At 38.5% G+C, this 27989-nt stretch overlaps 2 protein-coding genes and 1 long non-coding RNA gene across 5 annotated transcripts in view; 2 read left to right on the top strand and 1 right to left on the bottom strand.

The window, feature by feature from the left end:
* Nucleotides 1-17259, top strand: part of LOC115211917 (SET and MYND domain-containing protein 4) — a 21757-nt gene extending 4498 nt beyond the window's left edge. Inside the window, exons 4-17 of one of the 2 annotated variants that reach the window (XM_029780665.2) lie at nt 575-701; nt 2568-2627; nt 3230-3281; nt 5090-5252; nt 5391-5515; nt 7483-7588; nt 8167-8227; nt 8340-8491; nt 9942-10279; nt 11073-11146; nt 12319-12437; nt 13336-13468; nt 14234-14347; nt 16948-17259. In XM_029780665.2, the coding sequence (XP_029636525.1) occupies nt 575-701; nt 2568-2627; nt 3230-3281; nt 5090-5252; nt 5391-5515; nt 7483-7588; nt 8167-8227; nt 8340-8491; nt 9942-10279; nt 11073-11146; nt 12319-12437; nt 13336-13468; nt 14234-14347; nt 16948-17201 (1878 nt within the window). In that variant the 3' untranslated portion in view covers nt 17202-17259. Of the gene's footprint in view, nt 1-546; nt 702-2567; nt 2628-3229; nt 3282-5089; nt 5253-5390; nt 5516-7482; nt 7589-8166; nt 8228-8339; nt 8492-9941; nt 10280-11072; nt 11147-12318; nt 12438-13335; nt 13469-14233; nt 14348-16947 lie in introns of both variants that reach the window. The other variant, XM_036502980.1, reaches the window with a different exon arrangement.
* LOC118763395 overlaps nt 15532-27989 on the bottom strand; it is a 26329-nt gene continuing 13871 nt past the window's right edge. Inside the window, exons 2-3 of the long non-coding RNA XR_004999146.1 lie at nt 27434-27437; nt 15532-15543 (exon numbers count right to left, since the gene is read on the bottom strand). This is a non-coding gene — a long non-coding RNA (uncharacterized LOC118763395). The remainder of the gene's footprint in view (nt 15544-27433; nt 27438-27989) is intronic.
* The window catches only part of LOC115211840 (zinc finger protein OZF-like), an 8940-nt gene continuing 5305 nt past the window's right edge, over nt 24355-27989 (top strand). Inside the window, exons 1-2 of one of the 2 annotated variants that reach the window (XM_036502981.1) lie at nt 24355-24529; nt 25734-25867. The gene's annotated coding sequence lies outside the window, so the exon portion shown is untranslated. The remainder of the gene's footprint in view (nt 24530-25733; nt 25868-27989) is intronic. The other variant, XM_029780557.2, reaches the window with a different exon arrangement.

Genomic DNA, 27989 nt, shown 5'->3' with positions numbered 1-27989 from the left:
CATAAGGTCTGAAACTTTGGGGGAGGGGGCCAGTCGATTAGATCAACCCCAATACTTAACTGGTATTTAATTTATCAACCCCCGAAAGAATTTAAGACAAAGTCGACCTCGGTAGAATTTGAACTCAGAATGTAAAGACTTGGACTCTAAAGTCACTTTCGGCACAAACGTCAGCCAAGGAGACTGGATGGAAACTGATAAAACCAATACTTGGATAGAAGCTGGAGCCAACAAAGTGAAAATATGAAAGAATGTGTTAAGCAATACATGTCTGTATATATTTTATAAATAATAAATGTTTTATAGTCGAGCTGAGCGAGACCGTAGTCATGGCCAATGCTGGTGTCAGGTCAATGGCACCTGTGCTGGTAGCATGTGAAAAGCACCCACTTTGCTCTGAGAGTGGTTGGCGTTAGGAAGGATATCCAGCCATAGATAAAATCACATTTCAAAACACAGCACTTAGAGTGGCCATTATTTTCAGAACAACCAAATATATTTACTTTCTGTTCCACTTCAAAAGAATATCTTCTGTATAAATATCAGATCTTTTCCATCTCTTCCCACCAACCAGGCATGCATAGCTGACATAGAAGAAGTCAAACAATGTTCTTGTGTTCCTGCTCATCTTCCATCGAGACTCAGTCTTCGGAAAGCACAATGTCTTTTCTATCTTCAACGCTACAAAGAAGCAAAAACTGGTAATTATGTATTTTTTCTTTGTTCCTTCATCCAGTCTTTGGAGATTTATTCAGGGAACTTTAAACCAATCAGCACACCACAGGCATTGTTCGATTATGCGAACGTTGTTCGAAAGCAATTATTCGGAAAACATTTATTCAAATGGAAAATTATATGAATGAAAATTATTCAAAAGGACAATTATACGAAATGTTAATTATTCTAAACTTTTTATTTCATTTAACAAAAATGATAAAATTAAAAATCAGGTACCCAAATGATATTTATTTCACATAACTGCTTTTCAAATAATTGTTTTGAAATAATTGTGAACAATTTTCATGATACATCTCTCTTGCTTTCTTTTCTCTCTCTCTTTCACTCTTTGTATCCTGAAGTTAGTGTCTTATATTGATGCTGTAATCATGATTATATGACCAAGTAAGAATTAAGGCACCAGTCTTCATGACATCTGCTGGAATCAACTCATTAGTTCAATGTTACTGGATTCCAACTCACTGCACACATTTTGTTGGATAGTACACTTAATTCTACTTCTCTAAGTGTTGAAAAAGGCTACCAGATTATCTAGGAATATTATTTATGATAACTACCAAAGCATTTTTAAGGACAATTGCCTGCTGTTTGATCCCTACTTCAGTGTATTAAACTAATCCTTTTGACTATAGGGACAAGACCTGGATTTTGTGGGGAGGGGTACAGTCGAAAACATCAACCCCAGTACTCAACTGGTACTTGATTTATCGATACCAATGAAAAATGGATTTTTTTCTAATTTAATCACAGGAAGATGGGCTTTGTGGCCCACAACCTTTCCAGTTTCCTGAGATTAGGAAGAAGCAATGTTTCATAGGTTGGTGCAGAAGGAAGCAGCACATCAAGATATTAGATTATGATCCCACTGGAGACTCAGTTGGATTGACTGGAACAAAAGAGAAAATTCACTAAAGTCATCTGAAGGCCAAGTGATGTTAAAACCATCCATCCATCCAAAAAACTGCATCATTAGTTTGCATCTTCCCAGTTTATCTCACAAAGGTTGGCTTAACTTGCCTGTCCCTCTCCCCAAGACGTTGGTAGATGTTTGGCCAAAGTGTGACGGAGAAGAATCAAACCCAGAACTACATGATTGTAAAGTAAACTTCTGAACCACATAGCCATCTATGCCTGTACCCTAGGAGGTTCTTAACATGGTGTCATGCAGTGGAATAGATCCTGGAAGCAGGTAATTGCAAAGATGGTGAATTTGTCTGCAGAATTTACTTTGCCATTTTCTTCAATAAAATAAATACCAGCAATGTACTATGACTGATTCAATTGACTATACACTTGCTCCTATGAAAATTATTCTTTTGTCTGTGTAAGAAATCAGTTATGAGACCATAGTGACTGCAAAATTAATGAACTTAAGAGTCCAACATGCAGTTATGAGTGCAACACTTACTATTGAAACCATAGTATTGTGCTCCTAAGAAAAGTATATGAGTTTGCTTGCCTCAGACCTAATCCAGTGTCTAGTTGAGACTACCATCTTGTTTTTGGGTACATCTACTGGAGTTCATTGTGTATGGGAAGCATTCAAACCAAAATCCCAGGCCCTTCTTCATTCCTATTTTTCTTGTAGACAGATGTTTCAACTAGACATCAACTTCTTCAGTTCTACAATTTTGAGATGTCCTTGGTTACTGCTCCTCCTAAGCTAACTTTTCTCTTAAAAAAAACTGCCTTAAAATTCCAGATTCCTGTAATTTCTCATCCGATTACCGTTATCTCTTTATATACTAACTCAGAAAAGTGGATGCAAATCAGTATAAAATTTTTCTTCATTTTTTTTTTATCTTTATCTTACCAACATTTATTTAAAGAATTGCAAGATGGAATGAAGAACTTACAACAGAAAACTTATGATGATCCAAAGAAAAAGGGTTAGATATTTTTTAATGTACATTTATTTCTGTTTACAGAATACATACTCATTTATACATACTCATTACATCTCTTAGAGAATAAATATTGATGAATTATGAAGCAAGTAAATATTTGGTGTTGCCAAATCTTATGAATACATGAATTTTAATGTGATAGTAGTGCTTGATATCATGATGTAGAGCTAATCAAAAGAAAGACATGAGGCTAATTAAAGGAAAAGGAAAGATGATAAATAAAAATAAATGTATATCTTATTGTGAGCACTGAGACGTTCAGTGCTTCACAATAATGACTTGTAGTTTTATACAGGACGGAAATATAACCACAAGGTACTGTGAGGCATTCAACTTTATGATACCCACCAAAATATTCATACTCTACAAATGTATTGAGTTCTTTCTTACTTCAAGAGATAGTTGTATGTAGTACTATGCTTACACACACACACACACGTTTATATAATTTTCATCTTTTCTTTCTTTAGTTCTTTATTTTTTCTCTAACTTTCCTTCTTTTTCTCTTTTGTTATTCAATTTTCTCCATTCTTTCATTTGTCTTTCTTGTCTTCAGTGTATTTACTTTTTTTTTTTCTTAACAGAAAGTTTATTGTCTGATTTTGAAAAATGGCTGAAGAAAGTAGAAACAAAATTGTAAGTTGGAGAATTTACAAATTTCTGGAATGTTTACGAATCATAAGTGAAGTTGTATAAGTTTTAACGAATTTGATAGAATGCCTGTGTCTATGGTGAAGAATGCACAATTTTGTCTTTAAAGTTATTAACATGGAATGAAGTATTGATTGGGTCCAAAACTATTCTGGCAAGGAATGAAAACCAATGTCTAAAACTCGGAACCACTTGGCACTAGTCGCCGTCGTCGTCATCATCATCATCTCTTAACATCTGCTTTCCATGCTAGCATGGGTTGGACGGTTCGACTGGGGTCTGGGAAGCCAGAAGGCTGCACCAGGCTCCAGTCTGATCTGGCAGTGTTTCTACAGCTGGATGCCCTTCCTAATGCCAACCACTCTGTCAAAACCATCAACACCAACCATCATCATCATCATTTAGTGTTTGTTTTCCATGCTGGCATGTGTTGGATAGTTTGTCAGGGACTGGCAAGGCCAGGATCTGCACCAGGTTCCATGATCTGTTTTGGCATGGTTTCTACAGCTGGGTGCCCTTTCCTACTGTCAACCACTCTACAGGGTGGACTGAGTGCTTTTTATATGGCACCAGCACCAGCAGGGTTGCCAAGTAACTTGCTAGACAAAGACCCCTTGGCTGAGAGAGGGAGTGGTACTGAGGAAGTGGCTTTGCGTCGGTTGAGAGGTACAACAGAGGAATAGAGATAGGTGTCTGAGTATAGAGAAGATACTTGGCACTCTTAATATCAAAGAAATATTCTTTGAATAACATCCTGGTCATTTAGAAAAGGAATCCTACATCGAATACTGTTGTCCAAGATACACGGTGTCTGGAAAAGAGATGGAAGAGTCACTGATGGAATACCTTTAAGCATTCAAACTATCTGTACCCAGCCCAAAGTCTAGATCTGATCCCTCACACCTACCCTACAATGTCATTCTAAGGTGGTGAGCTGGCAGAAACATTAGCACGCCGGGCGAAATGCTTAGCGGTATTTCGTCTGCTGCTACGTTCTGAGTTCAAATTCCGCCGAGGTCGACTTTGACTTTCATCCTTTAAGGGTCGATTAAATAAGTACCGGTTACGCACTGGGGTCGATATAATCAACTTAATCCGTTTGTCTGTCCTTGTTTGTCCTCTCTGTGTTTAGCCCCTTGTGGGTAGTAAAGAAATAGGTATTTCGTTTGTCTTTATGTATGGGTGCAGGACTGGCTGTGTGATAAGAAACTTGCTTCCTGACTACATAGTTTCAGGTTCAGTCCCACTGTGTGGCACCTTGGGCAAGTGTCTTCTGCTATAGCCTCAGGCCGACCAAAGCCTTGTGAGTGGATTTGGTAGATGGAAATTGAAAGAAGCCCGTTGTATATATGTATATTTGTATGTGTCTGTTGTTGTTCCCCCAACATCACTTGACAACCGATGTTGGTGTGTTTATGTCCCTGTAACTTATTGGTTCGGCAAAAGAGACCGATAGAATAAGTACTAGGCTTACAAAAAATAAGCCCTGGGGTCGATTTGTTTGACTAAAAGTGGTGCTCCAGCATGGCCGCAGTCAAATGCCTGCGACAAGTAAAAGAACCACATCAAAATCTTGAAGCTGTGAGGTAAATCCACGATCCCTTGGAACCAGTGTGGATGAAGAAGCATTACCGTTTGACAGAATAATCTGAATGCAAAAGGGTTAATCCTAATTTGGTTCAGTCAGGGTTGATTTGAAGCTAAACAATAACACCAACACACCACATCTAAGAAAACTTCCCCATCATTAATTAGGGTATTAATCAACAGAATTAATTTTCTTTATTTTATAGCGATCTGGAATTAACAAATGATATTACCTCAACTCATCTGCTTGACACTGACAATGTCTGCGAACCCTGTACCAAAGTTAGTTATGTCACCAATTCTGTCGTTACTTGTGCATCGAGTGCTGTTGAACTCCAAGACAATAGCAGTTTAGGCCGACATCTTCGAGTAAGTCCAGTAATAACTTTGTCATTTGTTTCAGGAATTCTGTTCCAGCAGATAATTTAATGGTATCTGTTTGAAATTTTCATAATTTAAAGTACATGTTACCAGCAAAAAATCAAACACATTTCTCAATATTTCCAGGCGAAACACCCTCTCAAAGCAGGAGATGTCCTTATCGTTGAGAAGCCGTATGCTGCTATCCTCCTACCAGACTACTACTTATCTCATTGTAATTACTGTTTAGATGAATTAGTTTCTCCTGTACCGTAAGTATCATTCTTTACACCATCTTCAGTATTTTTTCTCTACTTTGCTTCCTCCGTTCTTTCTTTATTATCAGTCTTCATAACATCTTTCTTCTTTTATCACTTGTCATCATCATCATCACCAATAACATTACCACCACTGCTGCTGCATCATCATCGTCATCATCATCATCATCATCATCAAGGCAGAACATCAGAAGGATATAAATAATCCATTCCTCAGTGTTTGCCTGTGTCGAATGCACTTCTGGTGTCTTAGCAAAGGGACACTACAAACCATCTGTCAAAGTAGTTTACACTGAATGCCCTTCCTGCTGACCTTCCCTGAAGCAAGGAATAGAAACGTTCAATGCAAACTTGGGTGTATCTGCCTCAGTGCAAAAAAATAAATTATTAGAATTTGTAAAATCAGCCACCCGTCCCACCCCGACTGACTCTTGTTGTGGTAGCACATAAAAAGCATCATCCAAATGTGGCCAATGCCAGTCCTGGCTCCTGTGCCAGAGGCACATAAAAGCACCATTCAAACGTGGCAGATGCCAGTACCACCTGACTGGTTCCCATGTCACTGGCATGTAAAAAGCACCCACTACATTCTCGGAGTAGTTGGCATTAGGAAGGGCATCCAGCTGTAGAAACATTGCCGGATCAGACTGGAGTCTGGTGTGGCCTCCTGGCTTGCCAGACCCCAGACAAACCGTCCAACCTATGCCAGCATGGAAAGTGGACGTTAAACAATGATGACAACGACGAGGAGGAGGAGTTCCTGTTCCATAGAGCAGATGGTACCATTCTTCAGTTATTTAAACTAATGCTGTGTTGTTGTTGGCTGGTCTGAGGTGATGACTGGTTGAGTTGCTGAAGGAAAATGTATTTCTCAGGTTGTGTGAAGAAATAACTGAACAACAACCTGGAAACATTTAACAGAAGATTTTATGGCACTCAGTGTTTCAATTGTGTTGGTCTTTTACAAATACTAACAGTAATAATTAAATAGTAGGGGAAGACATACTGCTCGGAGGTTATGACAAACTTACTGATTTAGCAATCTGTGGTTGGCCCATCATAACTCGAAAATAATTGCACAATATTTGTGGAGATGAAAATTCCTGTCTTAACTGGATGGAGATGGCAAGGATGGAGACTCGACATGCAGCTGCCCCAACTTTCTGCCTGGTAAAAAGTCAGACATGTGAACAAGTCGGCTGGACTCAATGCTCTGCCAAAAGTTTTGATGTTACAAGTGGCTTTCTATAGGACACAAGCAGAAAGTTCTAGAAGAGTGGATTATGTGATGGCTTGAGGCTAATTGACTGCTTCGTAGACCAATCACATGAAACTATTGCACTTTGCTCATGGTGTCTGACTGCATATCCAGAGATTCAGTTTCAAACCACTGCTACACTAACATCAATCAGTAGTCCGTGTTTTGAAGTCAATGTAAGTATTGAACCTATGCCCATCTTGTAAGTAGTCTGTTTTATTATATTTTCACATCATCATCACCATCATTATCATTGTTTAACATCTGCTTTCCATGCTGGCATGGGTTGGACAGTTTGACTGATGACTGGCATGCCAGAGGCTGCACCAGACTCAATCTGACCTGGCAAAGTTTCTACAGCTGGATGTCCTTCCTAATGCCCATCACTCTGAGAGTGTAGTAGGTGCTTTTTATGTGCCATCGGCACAAGGGCCAGTCAGATGGTTCTGGCAACAACCATGCTCAAATGGTGTTTTTTACGTGCTATCTTCATGGGAGCCAGTCCAGTAGCACTAGCAACGACCACGCTTGAATATTGTTTTTCACGTGCCACCAGCACATGTGCCAGCAAGGCGACACTGGCAACGATCACGCTCGAATGGTGCTTTTCACACATTGTCTATATTGATGAGTCTGGAAAATTTGAATTATTATTCTTTACATTATAATTCCATTCATCTTTCTTCTTTTATGCTCTTTCCAGCTGTCAAAGATGCTGTCACGTCCTTTACTGTAGCCGCATCTGCCGTCAACAAGATTGGTCGTCCTGTCATTATGTGGAATGTTATTTTCTGAAATTGTTGCATTCTGTAAGTTATGTATATTTTTTCCTCTAATATTTTTCTCCTCTTCATCATCATCATCGCTTAATGTCCGCTTTCCATACTGGCATGGATTGGACGGTTTGACTGAGGATTGGCAAGCCAGGATCATGCTCAAATGATGCCTTTTATGTGCCACCGGCACAGAAACCAGTTAGCCGCTCTGGCAACGATCACGCTTGGATGGTGCTCTTAGCAGAGAAAATAGAAAAATGCAAAATACAATAAATGCAGCAAATTTTGTAGAGAAATTCTCGTCCTTGGGTGTTTGAACCAACTCATTAACAGCCATCATCAGATTCTTACATGTCAGAGACTTATTGTAAGATCAAAATATCATTGTAACCTTAATGTGCAGAGCTTTTCTGCATTTCGTATTTCAATTGCTTACCATTTGCATCTTATTGTTAATCCTCAATTCAAAGCCTAGGCTTAGGGAAGATAAAATGTTGAATGAACGTGTATTTTCCTTCATATTCTGCATTGTTAAATGCTTCTCTTCACTTTACCTGTGCAACAGTTGTCTACTAAAACATCACAGGTTACTTTTTTTAATAATTTTACAGGTTGGTATTGCTCACTTAAGTCTGAGAATCATCTTGGTGACTGGCTTACAGTATCTCCTTGGTAAGACATAAAATTGATAATCTTTAAAACTCTTTCTCTCTCTCCATGTGTTCATATATAATTATATATATATATATCTTACTGTAGTTTCTCTATATGTATTTGTTAAAAGATTTCAAAGAAAATCACACCAAAGACACACCTCCTTCGGGAATTGATGGTCTTACTGATGCTGGTTGCTATGAGACTAATTACTTATCTGTCTACAAACTCATGACTCACTCCACCGACATACCTGCTGAAGATCAGCTGCAATATTCTATGGTGAGTTTTACAATTATTGGTATTTCAAGAAGGGCGGTGAGCTGGCAGAATCGTTAGCACACTGGGCTAAATGCTTAGTGGTATTTCGTCTGCCATTACATTCTGAGTTCAAATTCCGCCAAGGTCGACTTTGCCTTTCATCCTTTCGGGGGTCGATTAAATAAGTACCAGTTACGCACTGGGGTCGATGTAATCAACTTAATCTGTTTGTCTGTCCTTGTTTGTCCCCTCTGTGTTTAGCCCCTTGTGGGTAGTAAAGAAATAGGTTAAGATGCTGGAATAGAAAACATGTAATCATAAGACCAAACCTATCTACAAAATATTTCGTTTTGGGATTTGGTTTGCAAGATTCTTTATATGAGTTCATGTGTTGAAGCATATTCTGTTGTGTCTGGGGAGAGTCATTTTCTTTTTGTGCCTTATAATATAACATACTCACTGGTAAAATTTCTACTTCTTTTTTTTTTTTATTGTCCTAAAATTTTTGTTGCATCTTGCAACCTTTCCAGTAGTCTTGACTCTGTCCGTTATTTACACTGCGTTCCCTTTTGTTTGTTTGTGCGCATGTGTGTGGGTGAGTGTGTGTGTGTATGCCTATACATGCACGCATGTACGTATGTATGTATGTGTGTGTTTGCATGTGTATGTATGTATATATATATGTGTGTATGCATATGTATATATGTATGTATGTGTGTGCAGAGTCAAAACTATTGAAAAGGTTGCAAGATGCAACGAAAATTTTAGGACAATAAAAATAAGAAAAAAGTGGAAATTTTACTGGTGAGTGTGTTAAAATATAAGGCACAAAAAGAAAATGACTCTCCCCAGACACAACAGACTATCTACAAAAGTCATTGTGTTATGGTCCTGCGTAGAGGTTAGAATTCGGCTTTCTTCAATTGACCTGATTAATGGGTTTTAAATTCCACTTGATATTTCAAGGTTGAGTTATTAGTAATTGGTAGGTCATTTGGCTTTAAAGAATTCCAGTCATTTCTAACAAAACTAATCTTAAACATGCACAAAAAAGATAAAGGTGCAGGCATGGCTGTGAGATAAGAAGCTTGCTGCCTAACCACATGGTCCTGGGTTCAGTCCCACTGTGGTACCTTGAGGAAGTGTTTTCTACTGTAGTTTCAGGTGACCAAAGCCTTGTGAGTGAATTTGGTAGAGAAGCCATCGTGTGTGTGTGTGTTTGTCCTCCACTGCTTAATGACCAGTGTTGGTGTGTTTATATCCCCATAAGTACAGGGCTTAAAAAAAGTACGGGTGTCAGTTCATTCAACTAAAAATTCCTCAAAGCAGTGCTCCAGCTTGGTCACAGTCTAATGACTAAAACAAGTAAAAGATAAAATTTTAAAAAGCCAAATAAAATGATGTTTGATGTGTTTTATAAATTTTTCGTCCAAGATAAAATACATTTTTTATCCAAATTTTGTTTTCTCAGACTGCAGTTCTCTTGCTTCACATATTGAATCAATCTGGATGGTTCCAGGAGAAGTATACAGTTCAACAGATTTTAGACAATTATGATAACAAGGCCAAGGAAAGCCATTTATTGTGGTCTGAGCCACACCGTTATGTTGGGGCTGTTCTATTACATCACATCCAACAACTCATATGCAATGCTCATGCCATAACCAAACTAGACTTTTCTGATCCAAGACCTACCACAGTCAATGATGGAGTTTCTATACAAACAACCAGCCAAGTTCGCCTTGCTACGGCTGTGTATCCGACAGTTAGTCTTCTAAACCATTCTTGTCAACCTTCCATATCGTTAAGGTACTGATATATACTTTTTGCTTCCTCGAGGTTTTGCAGTTTCTTCATTTTGATTTCAAATTTGGAATATTTCACATTTTTAAGAAATTATAAGCAAAAGTTTAAAAGTTGAAATTTAAAAAATTTTTATGAAATTATTAAGTTTTACATTCTGTTTAACTATTTAGCATTCAGATTCCTCTCTTAAATGTATAGGAGCACTCCGTCAGTTACGACGACGAGGGTCCCAGCTGATATGATGAATGGAACAACCTGCTTGGGAAATTAACGTGCAAGTAGCTGAGCACTCCACAGACATGCGTACCCCTAATGTAGTTCTCAGGGAGATTCAGGGTGACACAGAGTGTGACAAGGCTGGCCCTTTGAAATACAGGTACAACTCATTTTTGCCAGCTGAGGAGACTGGAGCAACGTGAAATAAAGTGTCTTGCTCAAGGACTCAACGCGTCGCCAGGAATCGAACTCACAACCTTACAATCGTGAGCCGAATGCCCCTAACCACTAAGCCATGTGCCTTCACAAATGTAATGCTTGTTTATTCACGTTGTTTTGAATTAATCATGCAGAATTTCATAACTTCAAGATTTCATTGATGTGATTGTTTATTTTTAGAATGACATTGTAGGGCAGGTGTGAGAGGTAAGAACTGGTCAGTTTGAACATAAAACAAGTAGACTATTTGGGCCGGATATGGCCAGTTTAAATGCTAAATGGTTAAAAACAAACAGAAAAGATTGGTAAAAATTATAAAATAAAATTTTGAACCAAAACTTGTCATAACGTTTGTGTTTAGTTTTCAGAAAGATACGTTGGTTGTTCGTTCAGTGAAAGACATCTCAGAAGGAAAAGAAGTTTTCAGCTGCTACGGTACAATAATATTTTAATCTTTCATAATATCACGCTTCAATATCCAGGTTATACTCATACTATACTGCAATATCTGTGGTTCACTTTTATGGCTCAGAAATAAATAAATCATCATCATCGTTATGTTGAAGCTGCACCAAAATCATGTTAGAATGACAATTCTTTTCCTACACCATTTTTGCACATCTTCAATGGGGTTTCTGTTCAGTTTCCGTATGACTCGGGAACAGCTCTAATATAATCTGAACACATTGCTAATGCAACTTGGCAGGAATTTTACATGACTTGGATGCAGTTCAGGCTGTGCCTGGGGAATGGCTTTGATTACGCCTTTGGAATAACTCCAACACAACTTTGGGACAGTTCTAAAATGACTTTGACATAGTTTTTGATCTAACAATGGAAAAGTTCTGAACTTTGGCAATGCTTCAACTTAGCTTTAACATACTTATGCCATAACTCTAACATAATCATTCTAACATGATTTTGGTGCAGCTTCAATGTAACTTTAGGGTTTCGGGTTTGACATAACTTGGAAGTACAAGTCTGGTAAATCTTTTAGCACAGCTCTTGTATGAATTTGATACATTTATGGCAGCGAGCTGGCAGAATCATTAGAACGCCGGGCGAAATGCTTAGCAGTATTTCATCTGCCGTTGCATTCTGAGTTCAAAGTCCACCGAGGTTAACTTTGCCTTTCATCCCTTTGGGGTCGATAAATTAAGTACCACTGGGGTCGATCTAATCGACTGGTCCCCTCCCCAAAAATTTCAGGCTTTGTGCCTATAATGGAAAGGATTATTACTATTATTAATAAAGTGGTTAGCTGGCAGAATCATTAGCAAGCTGGGTCAAATGCTTAGTGGTATTTTGTCTGCTGCTATGTTCTGAGTTCAAAGTCCACCAAGGTTGACTTGGCCTTTAATCCTTTTGGGGTTGATAAATTAAGTACCAGTTGCATACTGGGGTAAATCTAATCGACTGGCTCCCTCCCCGAAAATTTCGGGCCTTGTGCCTCAAATAGAAAAGAATTTGACACATTTAAGACAAGACTTTGGAATAGCTCTAACATAGCTTATGAAACACTTCTGACATCATCTTTGGCACAGTTTTGTCATTACTTTGGAACAGTTCAGGCATTCACCAATCAATCATTTCCTTTCTCATTGCAGGGCCCCACAGCTTCAGAATGGATTTTGCGGAACGTCAACAGATTCTGAAGGATCAATATTTCTTTAAATGTCAATGTGAAGCCTGCATCCTGGAAGGTTCCCACAGACCATCAGCTTCGGTATATTATGGTTATTACCACTCCCACCATCTACCACCACTACCATCACCTCTACTAATACCACCACCACCACCACCGCTAATTCTTTCATAATCTTTGTTTTTTTTCATTACTCTCACCTCCACCACCACCATTCCGGGTTCAGTCCCACTGCATGGCTCTTTGGACAAGTGTCTTCTCCTATAGCCTCAGGCTGACCAAAACCTTGTGAGTGGATCCGATAGATGGAACTGAAAGAAGCCCAACTTGTGTGTCTTTGTGTCTGTGTTTATCTCCCACCAGCACTTGACAACCAGTCATGGTGCATTTGCATTCCCACAACCTTGCAGTTCGACAGAATAAACAGCAGGATTTTTAAAAATGAGTACTGCGGTTGATTCATGCGACTAAAATTTTTCACAAAGTAGTGCTCCAGCATGGCCACAGTCTAATGACCAAAACAAATAAATTTTAAAAAAAGAAATATTTATAAATATATATATCATCATCATCATTGTTTAACGTCCATTTTCCATGCTAGCATGGGTTGAATGGTTCGACTGGAGTCTGGGAAGCCAGGAGGCTGCACCAGGCTCCAGTCTGATCTGGCAGTGTTTCTACAGCTGGATGCCCTTCCTAATGCCAACCACTCTGTGAGTGTGGTGGGTGTTTTTTTACATGCCACCGGTACAGGTGCCAGACGAGGTTGGCAACAGCCACGATTGGTTGGTACTTTTTACATGGCACCGACACAGAAGCCAGTCAAGGTGGTACTGGCATTGATCACGTTTGGATGGTACTTTTTATGTGCCACCGGCACAGGTATCACAACTACAATTTCCATTTGATATTTATTTTGATGTTGATGTACTTGACTCTTGACTCATTGAAATAATTTTTTGATATCTTGACTCTCCAGGACGAAGACTGCTATCAATGTTTCTCGCAGTTACCATGTGAAAATGCCAAGGAGCACACAAAGTCAGCTTTACTTGGTGAAGCAAATAACTTCAAGAAGGCTCTGACTTTACTGGAATCAAATAATATTGAAGGTAGATCTTTTATCTTTTGTCTCTTGTTTCAGTCATTAGACCGTGGCCATGCTGGGGCACCACATTGAAGAATTTTTAGTCAAATGAATCAATTCCTAATTTCATATTTGCTTGTTATATTTGTAACTTTTCTCTACAGCACTTTGTTGGTTCAATCTATTCTAGTATTGTAAGGATAATTACACAACATTTAGTACTTTTTCATATATTGAAAGGTATTTAGGAAGTATAATATTAGTTAGAACAAAAAGAAGCAATAAAACTCTGCACTGTAAATGCCTTGATAACTCTTTTCTTAAGATGAGAAGTGCTTTGATGATCGAGATTTTCTGGAGTGTATACCTTCATCTCTTCTGACTAGAGACCATTTATAATCTCCCATCAAAGCAGTATCCCATCGTCCTTGGTATCTTCTTTCCATAGTTGCGATGACCTGATGAAATCCCTCACTATGATCCTCACTTCATGGCGTTTCCAGTAGATGGAAACTATGAAAAACCCGTCATGTATATGTGTATTGATATATGTGTATATATATATGTGTGTATTTATATGTATGTGTTTATATATTTGTGTGTATGTGTGCGTGCTTTCGTATACACAGATATCTTCACGTACACAATGGTTATATATTTATATGTTTTACTCTGTTTAAATTCTCACCGACTTTATCATAGCATCCCAATACCTGCAATCCCACAATTGTCTGCAAAGTCTAATTGCTTGCCTCAAACAGTCTCTAACAACAATATCTCTATTCCTCAGATGCCCTCGCTACATTCCGTCTCTGCGCTGATCTACGCAAGAGACTACTTGCACACCACACTAAGGATTACGGTGAAATACAGGACTGCATTGCTCGATGTTTGGCTTCTCTTGGTTAGTATTGGTTTTATTTATTTATTTATTTACAATGTCAGTCTAAGAAAGAAACTGTCCCTTAAAATAGCAAACAACCCTTAGCTACACACAAAATAATAAAATGCTAAGAAAACAGGTTGGTTCATCTCAAATTCTTTGTAAACTCTTAAATATATCTCTTCATCATCATCGTTTAACGTCCGTTTTCCGCGCTAGCACGGGTTGGACGATTCGACCGGGATCTGGGAAGCCAGGGGCTGCTCCAGGCTCCAGTCTGATCTGGCAGTGTTTCTACAGCTGGATGCCCTTCCTAACGCCAACCACTCCGCGAGTGTAGTGGGTGCTTTTTACGTGTTACCGGCACAGGTGCCAGGGGAGTCTGGCATCAGCCACGATCGGTTGGTGCTTTTAACATGCCACCGGTACGGAAGCCAGCCAAGGCGGCGCTGGCATCGGCCACGTTCGGATGGTGCTTTTTATGTACCACCGGGACAGAAGCCAGTCGAGGCGGCGTTGGCATCGGCCACGTTCGGATGGTGCTTTTTATGTGCCACCGGCACAGGTATCACAACTACTATTTCCATTGATATTTGTTTCGATGTTCATGAACCTGCACTTGACTCAACAGGTCTCCTCAAGCACAGCAAGATGTTCTGGGATCCAAGGTACTTTGAATGGGCAGGGGCTATGCGGACCTGGTGCCGGAAGCAGCCTGGGTCTTTGCAGTCACAGCACATCTCCAGAGATCTCGGTCCTTCGCCATTGCCTCAGTGAGGCCCAATGCTCTGAGGTCATGCTTGACTACCTCATCCCATGTCTTCCTGGGTCTACCTCTCCCCCTGATTCCTTCAACTGTTTGGGAGTGGCACTTCTTCACACATCTCTCCTCATCCATCCGCAGTACATGACCATACCATCGCAAGCGTCGCTCTTGCACACCACATCTGATGCTTCTTATGTCCAGCATTTCTCTCAGGGTGCTTACACTCTGTCGTGCATGCACACTGACATTACACATCCAGCGGATCATGCTAGCTTCATTTCTTTCAAGTCTACGCATGTCCTCTGCAGTCACGGCCCATGTTTCACTACCGTGAAGCATGGCAGTTCGCACACATGCATCATACAATCTACCTTTCACTCTGAGTGAGAGACCCTTTGTCGCCAGTAGGGGTAGGAGCTTTCTAAACTTTGCCCTTCTGTGTATATAAATACTACCAAAAAAACATGATTTTTATTGAACTCTTAATATATTTTGTTGAATATTTTCTTAGATACTTTCTTGTAAACTGTTTTTAACATTTTCTTATTATTATCAAAGAATGTATATAAATGTATTGTAATATTTTGTGACAACCAGTACTTAACACAACAAAGCTTATACAAAGCTTTACATTTTACTTTTGACAATCTTTTTCTAAAAAAGTGAAACCGGTCAAATGAATAAACATCTTTAAAATTGCATTTTCAAACCTTCTTTCATATATATTTCCACTCATACGGTACCTTACAACTTCACTTTGTTATATATATATATATATATATATATACACACACACACACACACACACGTACATATATTTAGATGTATATATTGATAGATAACACACATTACTGACACACTCAGTAGTAGTAGTAGTAGCCCTTTCTACTGAAGGCACACAGCCTGAAATTTGTGGGTGGAGTAAGTTGATTACATTGACCGCCCGTGTTTCACTGGTCCTTAATTTATTGACCCTGAAAGGCAAAGCTGACCTCGGTGGAATTTGTACTCAGAGCATAGCAACAGGCAAAATAATGCTAAGTATTTTGTCCAGCATACTGACAATTCTGCCAACTCGCCATCTTAATAATGATAATAATGAGTTCAAATATGAGTTTAGAAAAAGCTGCTTGAAGGATATAAACAATACTGAACATACATACACAAGGTATGTATTTTGATAGTTCATGGTTAGGCTGCGCTTATGGGCATAAGAGAATGCATTCTCATCAATGTGCTTGGTGTTAAAACACCTGGAAGTCATAGACAAGTGAGATAACTCACATCAGATCCCATTCGGGAGCAATAGATATCGATGTAATAATAAAGTTTTTGAAGAATATACTTGAGGCTTAGAAACAACAAATCATAATAACAAAGTCATCATTTTTTTTATGTCTTCTTTCTGATGCAAATATCGCAGGGAGATTGGTGATTTCCATTGCAAGAAGCAGTGTCTCATAGCTGGATGCTCTTCCAGTCACCAACTGTTGCTTCTTATGAGATATACAGGGATGCTGCAACTAACCTATTCTAATACACAGGGTGGCAACATCAGTATTTGACAATAATTCTTTCCCATCCACTTTCGCATTTTTGAGCAACACCTGTAACAGTTTTTCCAATATTGCCCTTCCTAACGCCAACCACTCTGAAAGCACCCACTACACTCTCGGGGTGGTTGGCGTTAGGAAGGGCATCCAGCTGTAGAAACTCTGCCAGATCAAGATTGGAGCCTATTGCGGCTACCTGATTCGCCAGCCCTCAGTCAAATTCCATGCTAGCATGGAAAGCGGACGTTAAACGATGATGATGATGCTCGTGTCTTTAAACTAAGATATTTTTCTATTTTCAGGTAAATACAAAGAAGCTTGCAAAGTTTTAGAATCCAGTTTGACAATTACTGAAGATTGTTATGGCAGTGGTAGCCTGGAACTGGCACGAGAACTCCAGAAATTCTGTGAACTGCTCTACATAGCTGGAGAAAGGAAAAAAGCTTTAAAAACTATCAACCGAGCGAAAAGTTTATTTGCTATACATTTTGGTTTGAAATGTCCTGAATATGGAGAACTTGCTTTGCTTGAATCTAAACTTCATTTACAAAAATAAAGAAAACTTTAAATCTAATTCTGTAGTCCATAGCAAAATAATAAAATATTTTGTTACTAAAAGTGTCCTTAGAGTCCTTAGGCACAGGAGTGGCTGTGTGGTAAGTAGCTTGCTAACCAACCACATGATTCCGGTTCAGTTCCACTGCATGGCATCTTGGGCAAGTGTCTTCTGCTATAGCCCCGGGCCGACGAGTGCCTTGTGAGTGGATTTGGTAGACGGAAACTGAAAAGAAGCCTGTCGTATATATGTATATATATATATATATATATATGTATGTGTGTGTGTGTTTGTTTGTCTGTGTTTGTCCCCCTAGCATTGCTTGACAACCGATGCTGGTGTGTTTACGTCCCCGTCACTTAGCGGTTCAGCAAAAAGAGACCGATAGAATAAGTACTGGGCTTACAAAGAATAAGTCCCGGGGTCGATTTGCTCGACTAAAGGCCGTGCTCCAGCATGGCCGCAGTCAAATGACTGAAACAAGTTAAAGAGAGAGTAAAAGAGTTAGATGTCATTGGGTCCTTGATGTTGGTTGAGAATGAAAATGTCTTTCTAGGACTGTGTGAAAATAATTACCAACACTCACAAACAATTGACAAGTTTTATTTGCTGCACATGGTGTTTTCTGTGTTGGTCTTTCAATGTAAAATTACAGCAACAATTTATACACACAGGGAGAGACATATTACTGGGATCTACAACAATTTAACTGGAATGTAACAATCTATGGCTGACTCATCACAAATGGAAAATAATTGCATTATATTCATGACACCAGAATCTGTGTCTTCTAAACTGCCAAAGGAACGGAGACATTGAGCAGCTGCCTCAACATTCTGGGAGTAGCTGCTTCACATTCTGGAACTGCCGCCAGAAACCACCTTTATATAATGGGAAAGTTCTAGAAAGACAAATTACGCAATGGCTTAACACTGATTGGTTAGTTAATTGGCCAATCACATGAAATGACAGGCTTTGCCATTATATTTACTCAGCTATCCAGCAATTCAGTTTTGAATCTGCTACAAAAGTGTTGGGATGTCACAGGGACTAAATGGATCATTGGATGACTTTTCAGCTAAAGAGCTTTAAACCATGTCATCCCCTGCTTGCTTCAACACACCTCAGTCTTTTTCACTCCATGAACAACCAGGTATATATATATATATATATATATATATACATCATATTTAATGTCTGCTTTCCATGCTGGCATGGGTTGAAGGCTGTGTGGTTAGAAAGCTTGCTTCCCAGCTACATGGTTTCAGGTTCAGTCCCACTGCATGGCACCCTGGGCAAGTGTCTTCTGCTATAGCCCCGGGCCGACCAAAGCTTTGTGATTGAATTTGGTCGGCGGAAGTTACTGCCACATGTATATATGTGTGTGTAGGTGCTTGTGCCTCACCGAGAGAGAGGGATATATATATATATGTGATCATGGCTGTGTTGTAAGAAGCTTGCTTCACAACCACATGGTTCCAAGTTCAATCCTACTGCCTGGCACATTGAGCAAGTTTCTTCTACTGTAGCCACAGGCCAACAAAAGCCTTGTGAGTGGATTTGGTAGACAGAAACTGAAAGAAGCCCATCGTATATGTATATGTTTGTCCCATCACCATCACTTGACAACTGATGTCGGTGTGTTTACGTCCCCGTAACTTAGCAGTTCAGCAAAAGAGATCGATAGAATAACTACTAGGCTTACAAAGAATAAGTCCTAGTGTTGATTTCTTCGACTAAAGGTGGTGCTCCTGCCTGGCCGCAGTCAAATGACTGAAACAAGTAAAAGAATAAATGCCAAAAATTTAAGACTTTCTTAATTGTGAAAGACATTCATAAAGAAATATATTAAACAAACTGAGTAAAATAGAAACAGGTGACCTTCGAAATGTGTGAAAGGGAAAAGGGGTGAAATATGAAGATTGTGGGCAATAAACTGCACTTCTGAAGACCTGTTGAGGAAAGTGAAGTTGTTGTCATGGCTGATGACAGTACCACCTGATTGGCACGTAAAAAGCACCATCTGAACATGGTCAATGTCAGTGCCCCCTGATTGGTTCCCATGCCAGTGGCACATAAAAAGCACCCACTACACTCTCAGAGTGGTCGGCATTGGGAAAGGCATCCAGCTGTAGAAACTTTACCAGATCAGATTGGAGCCTGGTGCAGCCTCCCAGCTTACAAGCCCTGTCAAACCATCCAACCCATGCCAGCATGGAAAGCGAACATTAAACGATGATCATGATGATGATGTATCATGTTTGGTCACTTAGTGAGAAGAATGAGTGAAGGTGAGAAACTAATTAGTAAGATGTCAGCAAGGACAAAAAAGGGAATTTGTAGGGCAACTTTTTTTAACCTTAATTAATAAATCCATAAACATTATGGAGTTCTCTAGAGTTTTGATTACTTTAAAATATAATGATTATTATCAAAACAATTTTTTTTTTAAATGGTTATTGTGGAAATTTATTATAGCACAATATATCATCATCATCATTATCATTTAACATCTGCTTTCCATGCAGATATGGGTTGGATTGTTTGACTGAAAATTGGTAAGCCAGGGGGCTGCCCCTGGTTATCATCAGATTTGGCAATATTTCTACAGCTGGATGCCCTTCCTAATGCCAGCCACTCTGAGAGGGAAGTGGATGTTTTTTTTTTTTGTTTTATATAATGCCTTAAAATTCCTGTCTTTGCAAGGAATTTTTCAGCATTGAAAAAATGCATTCGACTGTAAATGATGTTGCTTGGCATTGTATCAGATTTACATATTCCACAGGTGAATCTCTGCAGTTCATTAGCTGAATTATCAAATTGATTTGGTTTTAATTGAATCCGAAATTAATATTATTCATGCTGCAACATAGGTCTTTGTTGACTTTCAATTCTTTAAGGCTTTTGTAAGCACTGAAGATGGTGAAGGCTGCTGACTCAACTTTCAAAATCAAGTCTTTTAGTAGTTTGAACAGATTTGGGTAAGGTTTGTCCTGATTTCATGAATTCACAGCTTCTTTCATTCATATATAAGAGATAATGGTGCCATTGAGGCCCAAAGGTGTCAGGTAATGCTGAATAAGTGCACCTTCTCCAATGAAGGGATATTAATTAATATCCTAGAAACAGCTGTAAGACCTATCTATCTATAAATGCTCTAATATCTACACAGCCTTGGTTTTTTATCTTATTACGCAGAAAATTCTTATATATATATATATATAATTTTAAAATAGGATAAAATCTTCATAAGAAATTATCAAGTAGTTAGCGTGAAAAACTTCATAAGAGAAAAAAATTTGTAAATTTTTTCCACTTGAATATATTTATTTATATTATATAGAGGGCATTATTACACATAAATGCCGCTTGCTAGGAGGGACTCTTAAAGTCAAAACTACCAAAATAAATATATCGTACCGAATGCAAGTCTCGAAGCAAGTCATTTAAAAACAGAATTTAGCTGTAGATCACCAGTGATTTCGTAATCAACGCAGTGGCTGCGTCCCTTACTCATCAGTGACAGTGTGATTCAAGATTTATAATGAATGAACAAAATCAACATACCAGACGAACAACCATCGTATCCACCGTAGCATATAGAACTGTTCACCCCTTATACATCTATGTAAATGGCGGGCTTTTTCGAATTGTATTTCGGTAACAATGTGCTTATTCGGAATAAAAATTCAGTATTGAATTATTCCAGTGAAATTTATAATTTAAAAATAGGATAAAATCTTCATAAGAAATTATCAAGTAGTTAGCATGAAAAACCTCATATGAGAAAATAATCTGTAAATTTTTTCCACTTGAATTTATTTATTTATATTATATAGAGGGCATTATATATATATATATATATATATATATATATACACACATAACCCTAACTCTAACCCAAAATGCTTTTGTCCTCAAAGCTCACTGCAAGGTTCCTGGCATAGTAATCCCAGGCATCCAACCAGCTGCCCCACCTAGTCACAATGTCTGCCTTTTACAGTGGCAGCCTTGACATTGGCAATCAGGCAATCGTCTGCTGAATAGAAAGCCTTTATTTTTAGAGCCCTGTTGTGCAGTAGGTGGGAGAAGCAGGTTACAAGGAAGAGCTTAGGGTACATAACTTGCAATGATTCTCCAGCCGCTACCATATACCGAGCAGCATCAGACAATAGTAGGAGAAAATTCTCTCTTGGAACTATCAACCACTAAAACTACATTTTGATCAGCCAGGCAACTCTTGCAATTTTCAACCATGTTTGCATGAAGCAAATGAACATATTTTCCACACATAGACTGAGATGGCAGTGGCTTCTTGACTGAATGAAAGAGACTTCTCAAACTTGGATTAGTCAGCTCAATAAGGCAGGGACAAAAGAATTTCATAACAAACTTTAAAGAAGATCAATCAATACAACAGTAAAAGAAAATTATTGAATTCAATTAACCTCAGGTAAAAATTTACATAAAAGAGTTATCATCATCATCATCATCATCATCGCTTAACGTCTGCTTTCCATGCTAGCATGGGTTGGATGATTTTGACTAAGGGCTGGCGAACCAGATGGCTGCACTAGGCTCCAATCTTGATCTGGCAGAGTTTCTACGGCTGGATGCCCTTCCTAACACCAACCACTCCGTGAGTGTAGTGGGTGCCAGTCACGTGGTACTGGCAATGACCTCGCTCGAATCTTTTTACACATGCCACCGGCACAGGTGCCAAAGATTTAAATGATACCTTAAAAAATATTTATTGAAATATTGTAGATAGGGCCATCAGAGCAAAGAAACAGGCCTAGAAAGACTGGATGAGTTGGGGTAGCAAGGAACTGTATCAGATAGCCAAAAGGGAAGCTAGGGGACACAGTGTATATAGCCAAGGGAGAGGCAGAAAAGGAGAAATTTGCTAATGATCAGCAATGTGAGGACCAAAGAACTGAAATATTTTGGATTGCAAACTATGTGAGAGAGAAAACCATGATGTCATAGGAGAGAAATGTGTCTTCATTTAATGATTCTGCAAAGGAAGAGGCTTGGAGAAGCCATTATGACAGATTGCTGAATGTGGAGAATGAATGGGAGGAGAAGAGTCTGCCAAAGGTTGACCCAACTGAGGGACCAGCTACCTGAATCAACAGTACCCTGGTAGTTAAAGCAATTAAGGATATGAAGACAAGGAAAGCCCCTGGCCCATCAGGAATTACTGCTGAAATGCTTACAATATCTGGTGGTGTGGGTTATGGTATAGTCACCTGTATCATAAATCAGGTAGTTCACGAAGGAGTCATACCCAATGACTAGTGTAGCAGCACCATAGTCAACTGCTACAAAGATAAAGGTGATGCTTTAGATAGAAATAACTACAAAGGTGTTGAATTGCTGGATCAAGTGATGAAAGTCATGGAGGGTCATAGCCCAACTAATTAGGGAGAGAGTTAGCCTAGATGGGATGCAGTTTTGCTTTGTGCCAGGTAAAAGCACCACTGATGCTATATTTCTGTTAAAACAGCTGCAGAAGAAATACCTAGCCAAAGATAAACCTCTGTACTTGGCTTTTGTTGACACAGAGAAAGCTTTTGACAGGGTCCCCCCGATCCCTTACCTGGTGGTCAATGCAGAAACTAGGGATAGACAGGGATGCTGTCAGTAAGGTGAGGGTTGGCAATGAGTATAGTGAAGAATTCTGGGTAGAAGTAGGGGTTCACCAAGGATCAGTCCTTGATCCCCTCTTATTCATCTAAGTCCTCCAGGCAATAACAGAGGAATTCAAGAGAGGATGCCCTTGGGAGCTTCTCAATGCTGATGACCTTGCTCTAATAGCTGAGTCACTATCAGCCATAGGGGGTGCTAAAAATAGCTCCAAAGAGAAATTTCTGTTCAACAACTCAATTAAAAATTAGTAGAAATATATATCAAATTTAGGTTTAACCAATACTTAAATATATATATATATATATATATGTATTGGCCTGCTCGCTTAGCCAGCAGGGTGGCGTCATTCGAAGGCTAAAACAATGCGAACGCATTGTGACCAGCGATGTGTAACAACATCTGATGGTCTGGTCGGTCACGTGATCGCGTGATATATATATATATATATATATATATATATATATATTATTGAATTTATTTATTCTTTTCAATATCTAACGATAAGAAATTTTCTTTTTTATGAGATTACATTTTTTAACCTTATTTTAACTTTCGTCATCATCATCATCATCATTTAACGTCCGCTGTCCATGCTGGCATGGGTTGGACGGTTTGACTGGGCTGACATGCTGGAAGACTGCATCATTTATGATGATTAATCATAAAAAAGTTGGTTTTTATCTTTAGTGTTAACCTTGAAAGAAACGTTCTTATGAATTTTAACATTTTGACAAAAAAATCCCTTAGCAATTAAAGAAATATACATACGGATGAAGAATGCGAAGTAAGAAAGTTTTGCGAAAGGTAGTATACATCGGAATTGGGATAGTAGACCGTGCAGTAAGAATAGTGAAAAAAAAAACCGTACTAAATAGAATTATTTTTTGTCCTATAATTTTTGGCCTCCATGAATTTAATGTTTTTTACGGGCTACGAGTAATCAAAGGTAATCACAGCATGGCAAATAAATGGCCTACATTATCATCTTCAAATTAGGGCGACTTCGCCTAGTTTGCCAAAATAATTATCTACTACTTAGACATAAGACACAAAATAAATACGGAAGGAATTACTAATGTAAAGTCAATAGGCCTACAAAACACCTTACAATCCCGATCAGGTGGGTCCATAGCCAGGGCGTTGATTCGATTTACCAAGATTTTAAAACAATATTTTTCAAAGATTCGCATGTGGCATTAATTAATAAACTCAATCCCTTATTGTATTGATGCCACATCAGAGGTGGGGACATAAAATGTTTAAAAAAAGGGATGAAAACGACATTAACAGGATCATTTAAAAAAAAAAACCCTGTTGTCTAGACTCATATCTTATAATTTAGAGTAAAAAAAAACACATGTAAAGTTGTTACATTAATGTTTTGGTCAAAAATAAAGCCAGCAAAACAGAACTGAATTTGAAACTGCTCCGTCGAGTTTCGATTTTGTATCAAGAAGTCCGCTATTCAGGATTACCGTTACAAAGTGTACATGTTCTCGGCTTACACCGGCTTTACTGTTCTGGTTTCTTGTGTAGTCTTTCCAAGAATATATTTAAACAAAAGACAGCAAAAGAGGAAAGAGAGAAGCAGGGGTCGTCGTTGCTGGTTTGGTTCTGACCGAAATGTGTTCTTCGTTTGTGATTTTGGAATAATGCAAAATTGTTGCCAGAAAATGGTAAGGAAACGATGCTTATGATTTTTGCATGAAATTTGCTGTCGGATGTTTACTTGGGAGGGGGGGGGCGAGTTGCAGTTGAAGGTGGACCACACACACACACACACACACACACACATACAATCCACGCACACACACACACATACATACAACACACACGCACAATCTACGCACACATACAACACACGTCTCATACACACACGTGTGTGTATATGCTTAAATACACACACATCCACGTATAATGTAAGCCGTGGAAAATTTATTCATTTCACTGGCAGCCGAAATTTGTTTTTGCTTTCCATTTTAAAATAATTCCAATGTTAATCATTTCACCTGATCTGCCGCCGATCGACGTTAAATACAATGTTTTTGTTTCTCATTAAGGAGGAATAATTCACAGCTTAAACCACCACCCTCCGCTTTTAGACACACATACGTGTGTGTGTGAATAGATGTATGTTTTTATGTGTATATATATATATATATATGCATATGTTTATATATATATATATATATATATATATATATGTGTGTGTGTGTGTATGCAAATGTTTATGTATGTATGTGTGTGTATGCATGTTCATGTATATGTGTGTGTTTGCACATGTGTGTTTCTTGCAGCAAACACTTCATGTGTGTGTGTGTGCATATATTTATGTATGTGTGTGTATGCATGTTCATCTGTGTGTGTGTGTGTGTGTTTTGCATGTTTTTAATTAATACACAACAAATGTTTTATTTCTCTGTATTCTTTATTTTGCATTCAGACTTCGTGTCATAAGAATTTCTTCCATTTTGTTTGTAATAATAATAATAATAATTTAATTAAGATATCAGAGTAATGGGAAATCTTTTCTTGTTCCCTTCGGTCAGATGATGAGTTTCCATGTGAGTTGGAGGTTTAAACTAGGGAGCATTCCTTAGTTCCTGCCGATATGGTTTTTGCTTTAAGTTCCGATTATTGGAAGTAAAGTTGATACCAGTAACATGGGCTAAAGAATATATAGATTATTGTTTATTATAATTAAACATATATATTTAAATATAATTCGGTCCGAGATTGTGTAATAATTAATGATTCCATGTATATGCATAAAATAAAAACCAGAGACAAATTTGTAGATTTACTTTAATTTTCGTTTTTACTTTTTTGTATTTTTAAGTATTAGCTTTTTTTTTTTTTACTATCTTTCCCTTTTGCCAGTGACCCTATCAAACATTTACCACCAGCTACATACAGTGCCTTCTTCAATTAAATATAAATACTGAAGCCAAACCGATGGTTCGATCTCTCGTTTTACTGGCACCAATTGCAGATTAAAACTGAATTAAAGGCAGGTGAATGACTATTCTAAAAATTCTAATACATTTAGTGCTGCATCTCATTTAAATCTATAAATGTTTTCTTTTTCTTTCTTTCGCCTTTATTTCCCATTGATTACTTGAAGACTTCACATATTTCCGTTGTTTGACCGAATTCGTTGTATTCCTTAACTCACGACATTTATTCTCATAGTTGTACTTCATCTTCTAGTTTAGTAAAATTCGGAACTGACGAAATGAATTTGAATATTTTAATGATTTTAACGTAGATAGACTGTTATACACCAGTCTTTATTTATATTTCTTACTCCGTCAAACGCGCACCTATTCAATGATTAAAACAGTTAATTGTCAGTGGAGGACGTCGCTGCTGTCCAGAACTTTTTACCTAGCATTTTAAATAGCTTTACTCGGTCCGTATATATTCTATATTCTAAGGTATGACTACTGCACCGTCGTCGCTTGTTGCAGCCCGTCCCCTCCACCCAACGATCTCCTACTTGTTGCCCATTTCCCCCGTCAGAGCCTTTCATTTTGTTTTCAATTGGACTGCGGCCATGCTGGGACACTGCCTTGAAGGGTTTAGTCAAATGACATCTGTACTTTGTTTTTAAAAGTACTAGTACTTATTCTATCGCTTACTTATGCCGAACCGCTAAGTTACAGGGACGTGAACACCAACACTAGTTGCGAAACAAACACGCATGCTCACACATATATGTATATATTCATACATGCATACACCAGGGGCTTCTTTCCGTTTCCGTCTTCCAGATCCATTGACAAGGTTTTAGTTGCCCAAGGTGTCACACAGCGAGACTGAACTCGGAAACATGTGGTTGGGAATCAAACTTTTTACCATACACTCACACTTACGCATATTATATATATATATATATATATATATATATATATATATATATATATATAGGGTGATAGATGAATAAGGAAGGGAGGAAACTGGTAGTGGGAGCATTTCAGCTGTGTGTGGGGGGAGGTATGTGAATGTTTGTGTGTGTGCATGCAATGGAAGTGGAATGGTGAACATTCAGTGCTGAAAAGGAAAATCAAACAGCGTTTCAACTCTGTGAGTATATGTGTGTATGTGTACAAGGGAAATATGTGAATGTATGTGTGAACTAGCGTTCTTTAAGTAACAAATGATGATCAACGTCACATCTCAAAAGACAACCACTAGATAACATTGACAAGTGTATTAATTTGATTTACCGTCCTTATTTATATATAAAATACTACAACTAGCCGTCATTTTTGACAGCATGGGCCCAGCTAGTTCAAAATAAAGTGAAAAAATAAGCATTACATGTTACAGTGTAATCTGAATGCTAAAGGGTTTAAAAAAAAAACTATCCAGAGATATTTTACAGCGAGTTAAAAATACAGCGGTGGTGCCCCAGCATGGCCGCCGCCTTCGGGCTAAAACATTTTTAAGGATTTTAAGGATTTATACCAGCATCGCCTTCTGACACCTGTGCCGGTGACATGTGTAAAAGATTCGAGCAAGGTCATTGCCAGTATCGCCAGACTGGCCCCGTGCCAGTGGCACATAAAAGCACCCACCACACTCTTGGAGTGGTTGGTGTTAGGAAGGGCATCCAGCTGTAGAAACTCTGCCAGATTAAGATTGGAGCCTGGTGCAGCCTTCTGGTTCGCCAGCCCTCAGTCAAATCGTCCAACCCATGCTAGCATGGAAAGCATGCTCACCAAAGGATGCCAAAGACACCATCATTGTACTTAGATTTCATCCTTTTTAAAGATATCTATTACATGCACTTCAAGTTGTAAATCAAACTGTCTGATTCAATCTAAAACAGATAATATTTTACCTTGACCTAATTGAATGATCAGCTATGTTGATAAATATTTGTTCATACATATCATTTTACTTGTCTCAGTTCTTGGACTGCTACCATGTTGGTGCGCCTCTTTGAAGGAATTACTTGAACAAATCAATCCTAGTACTTCTTTTCTATGTCTGATAGGTATACTATTGGTCTTTTTTTTCTTTTTTTATTTGCCAAATCGTTACACTGCTGGGACGTCAACAATCCAACACTGGTTGTCATGCAATGGGGGTACAAACACACATGCACACACACACAATGAGCTTTCACAC

Source organism: Octopus sinensis, linkage group LG5 (assembly GCF_006345805.1).
Source record: "Octopus sinensis linkage group LG5, ASM634580v1, whole genome shotgun sequence".
Lineage (NCBI taxonomy): Eukaryota > Metazoa > Mollusca > Cephalopoda > Octopoda > Octopodidae > Octopus > Octopus sinensis.
This window is presented reverse-complemented; position numbering and strand designations above follow the sequence as displayed.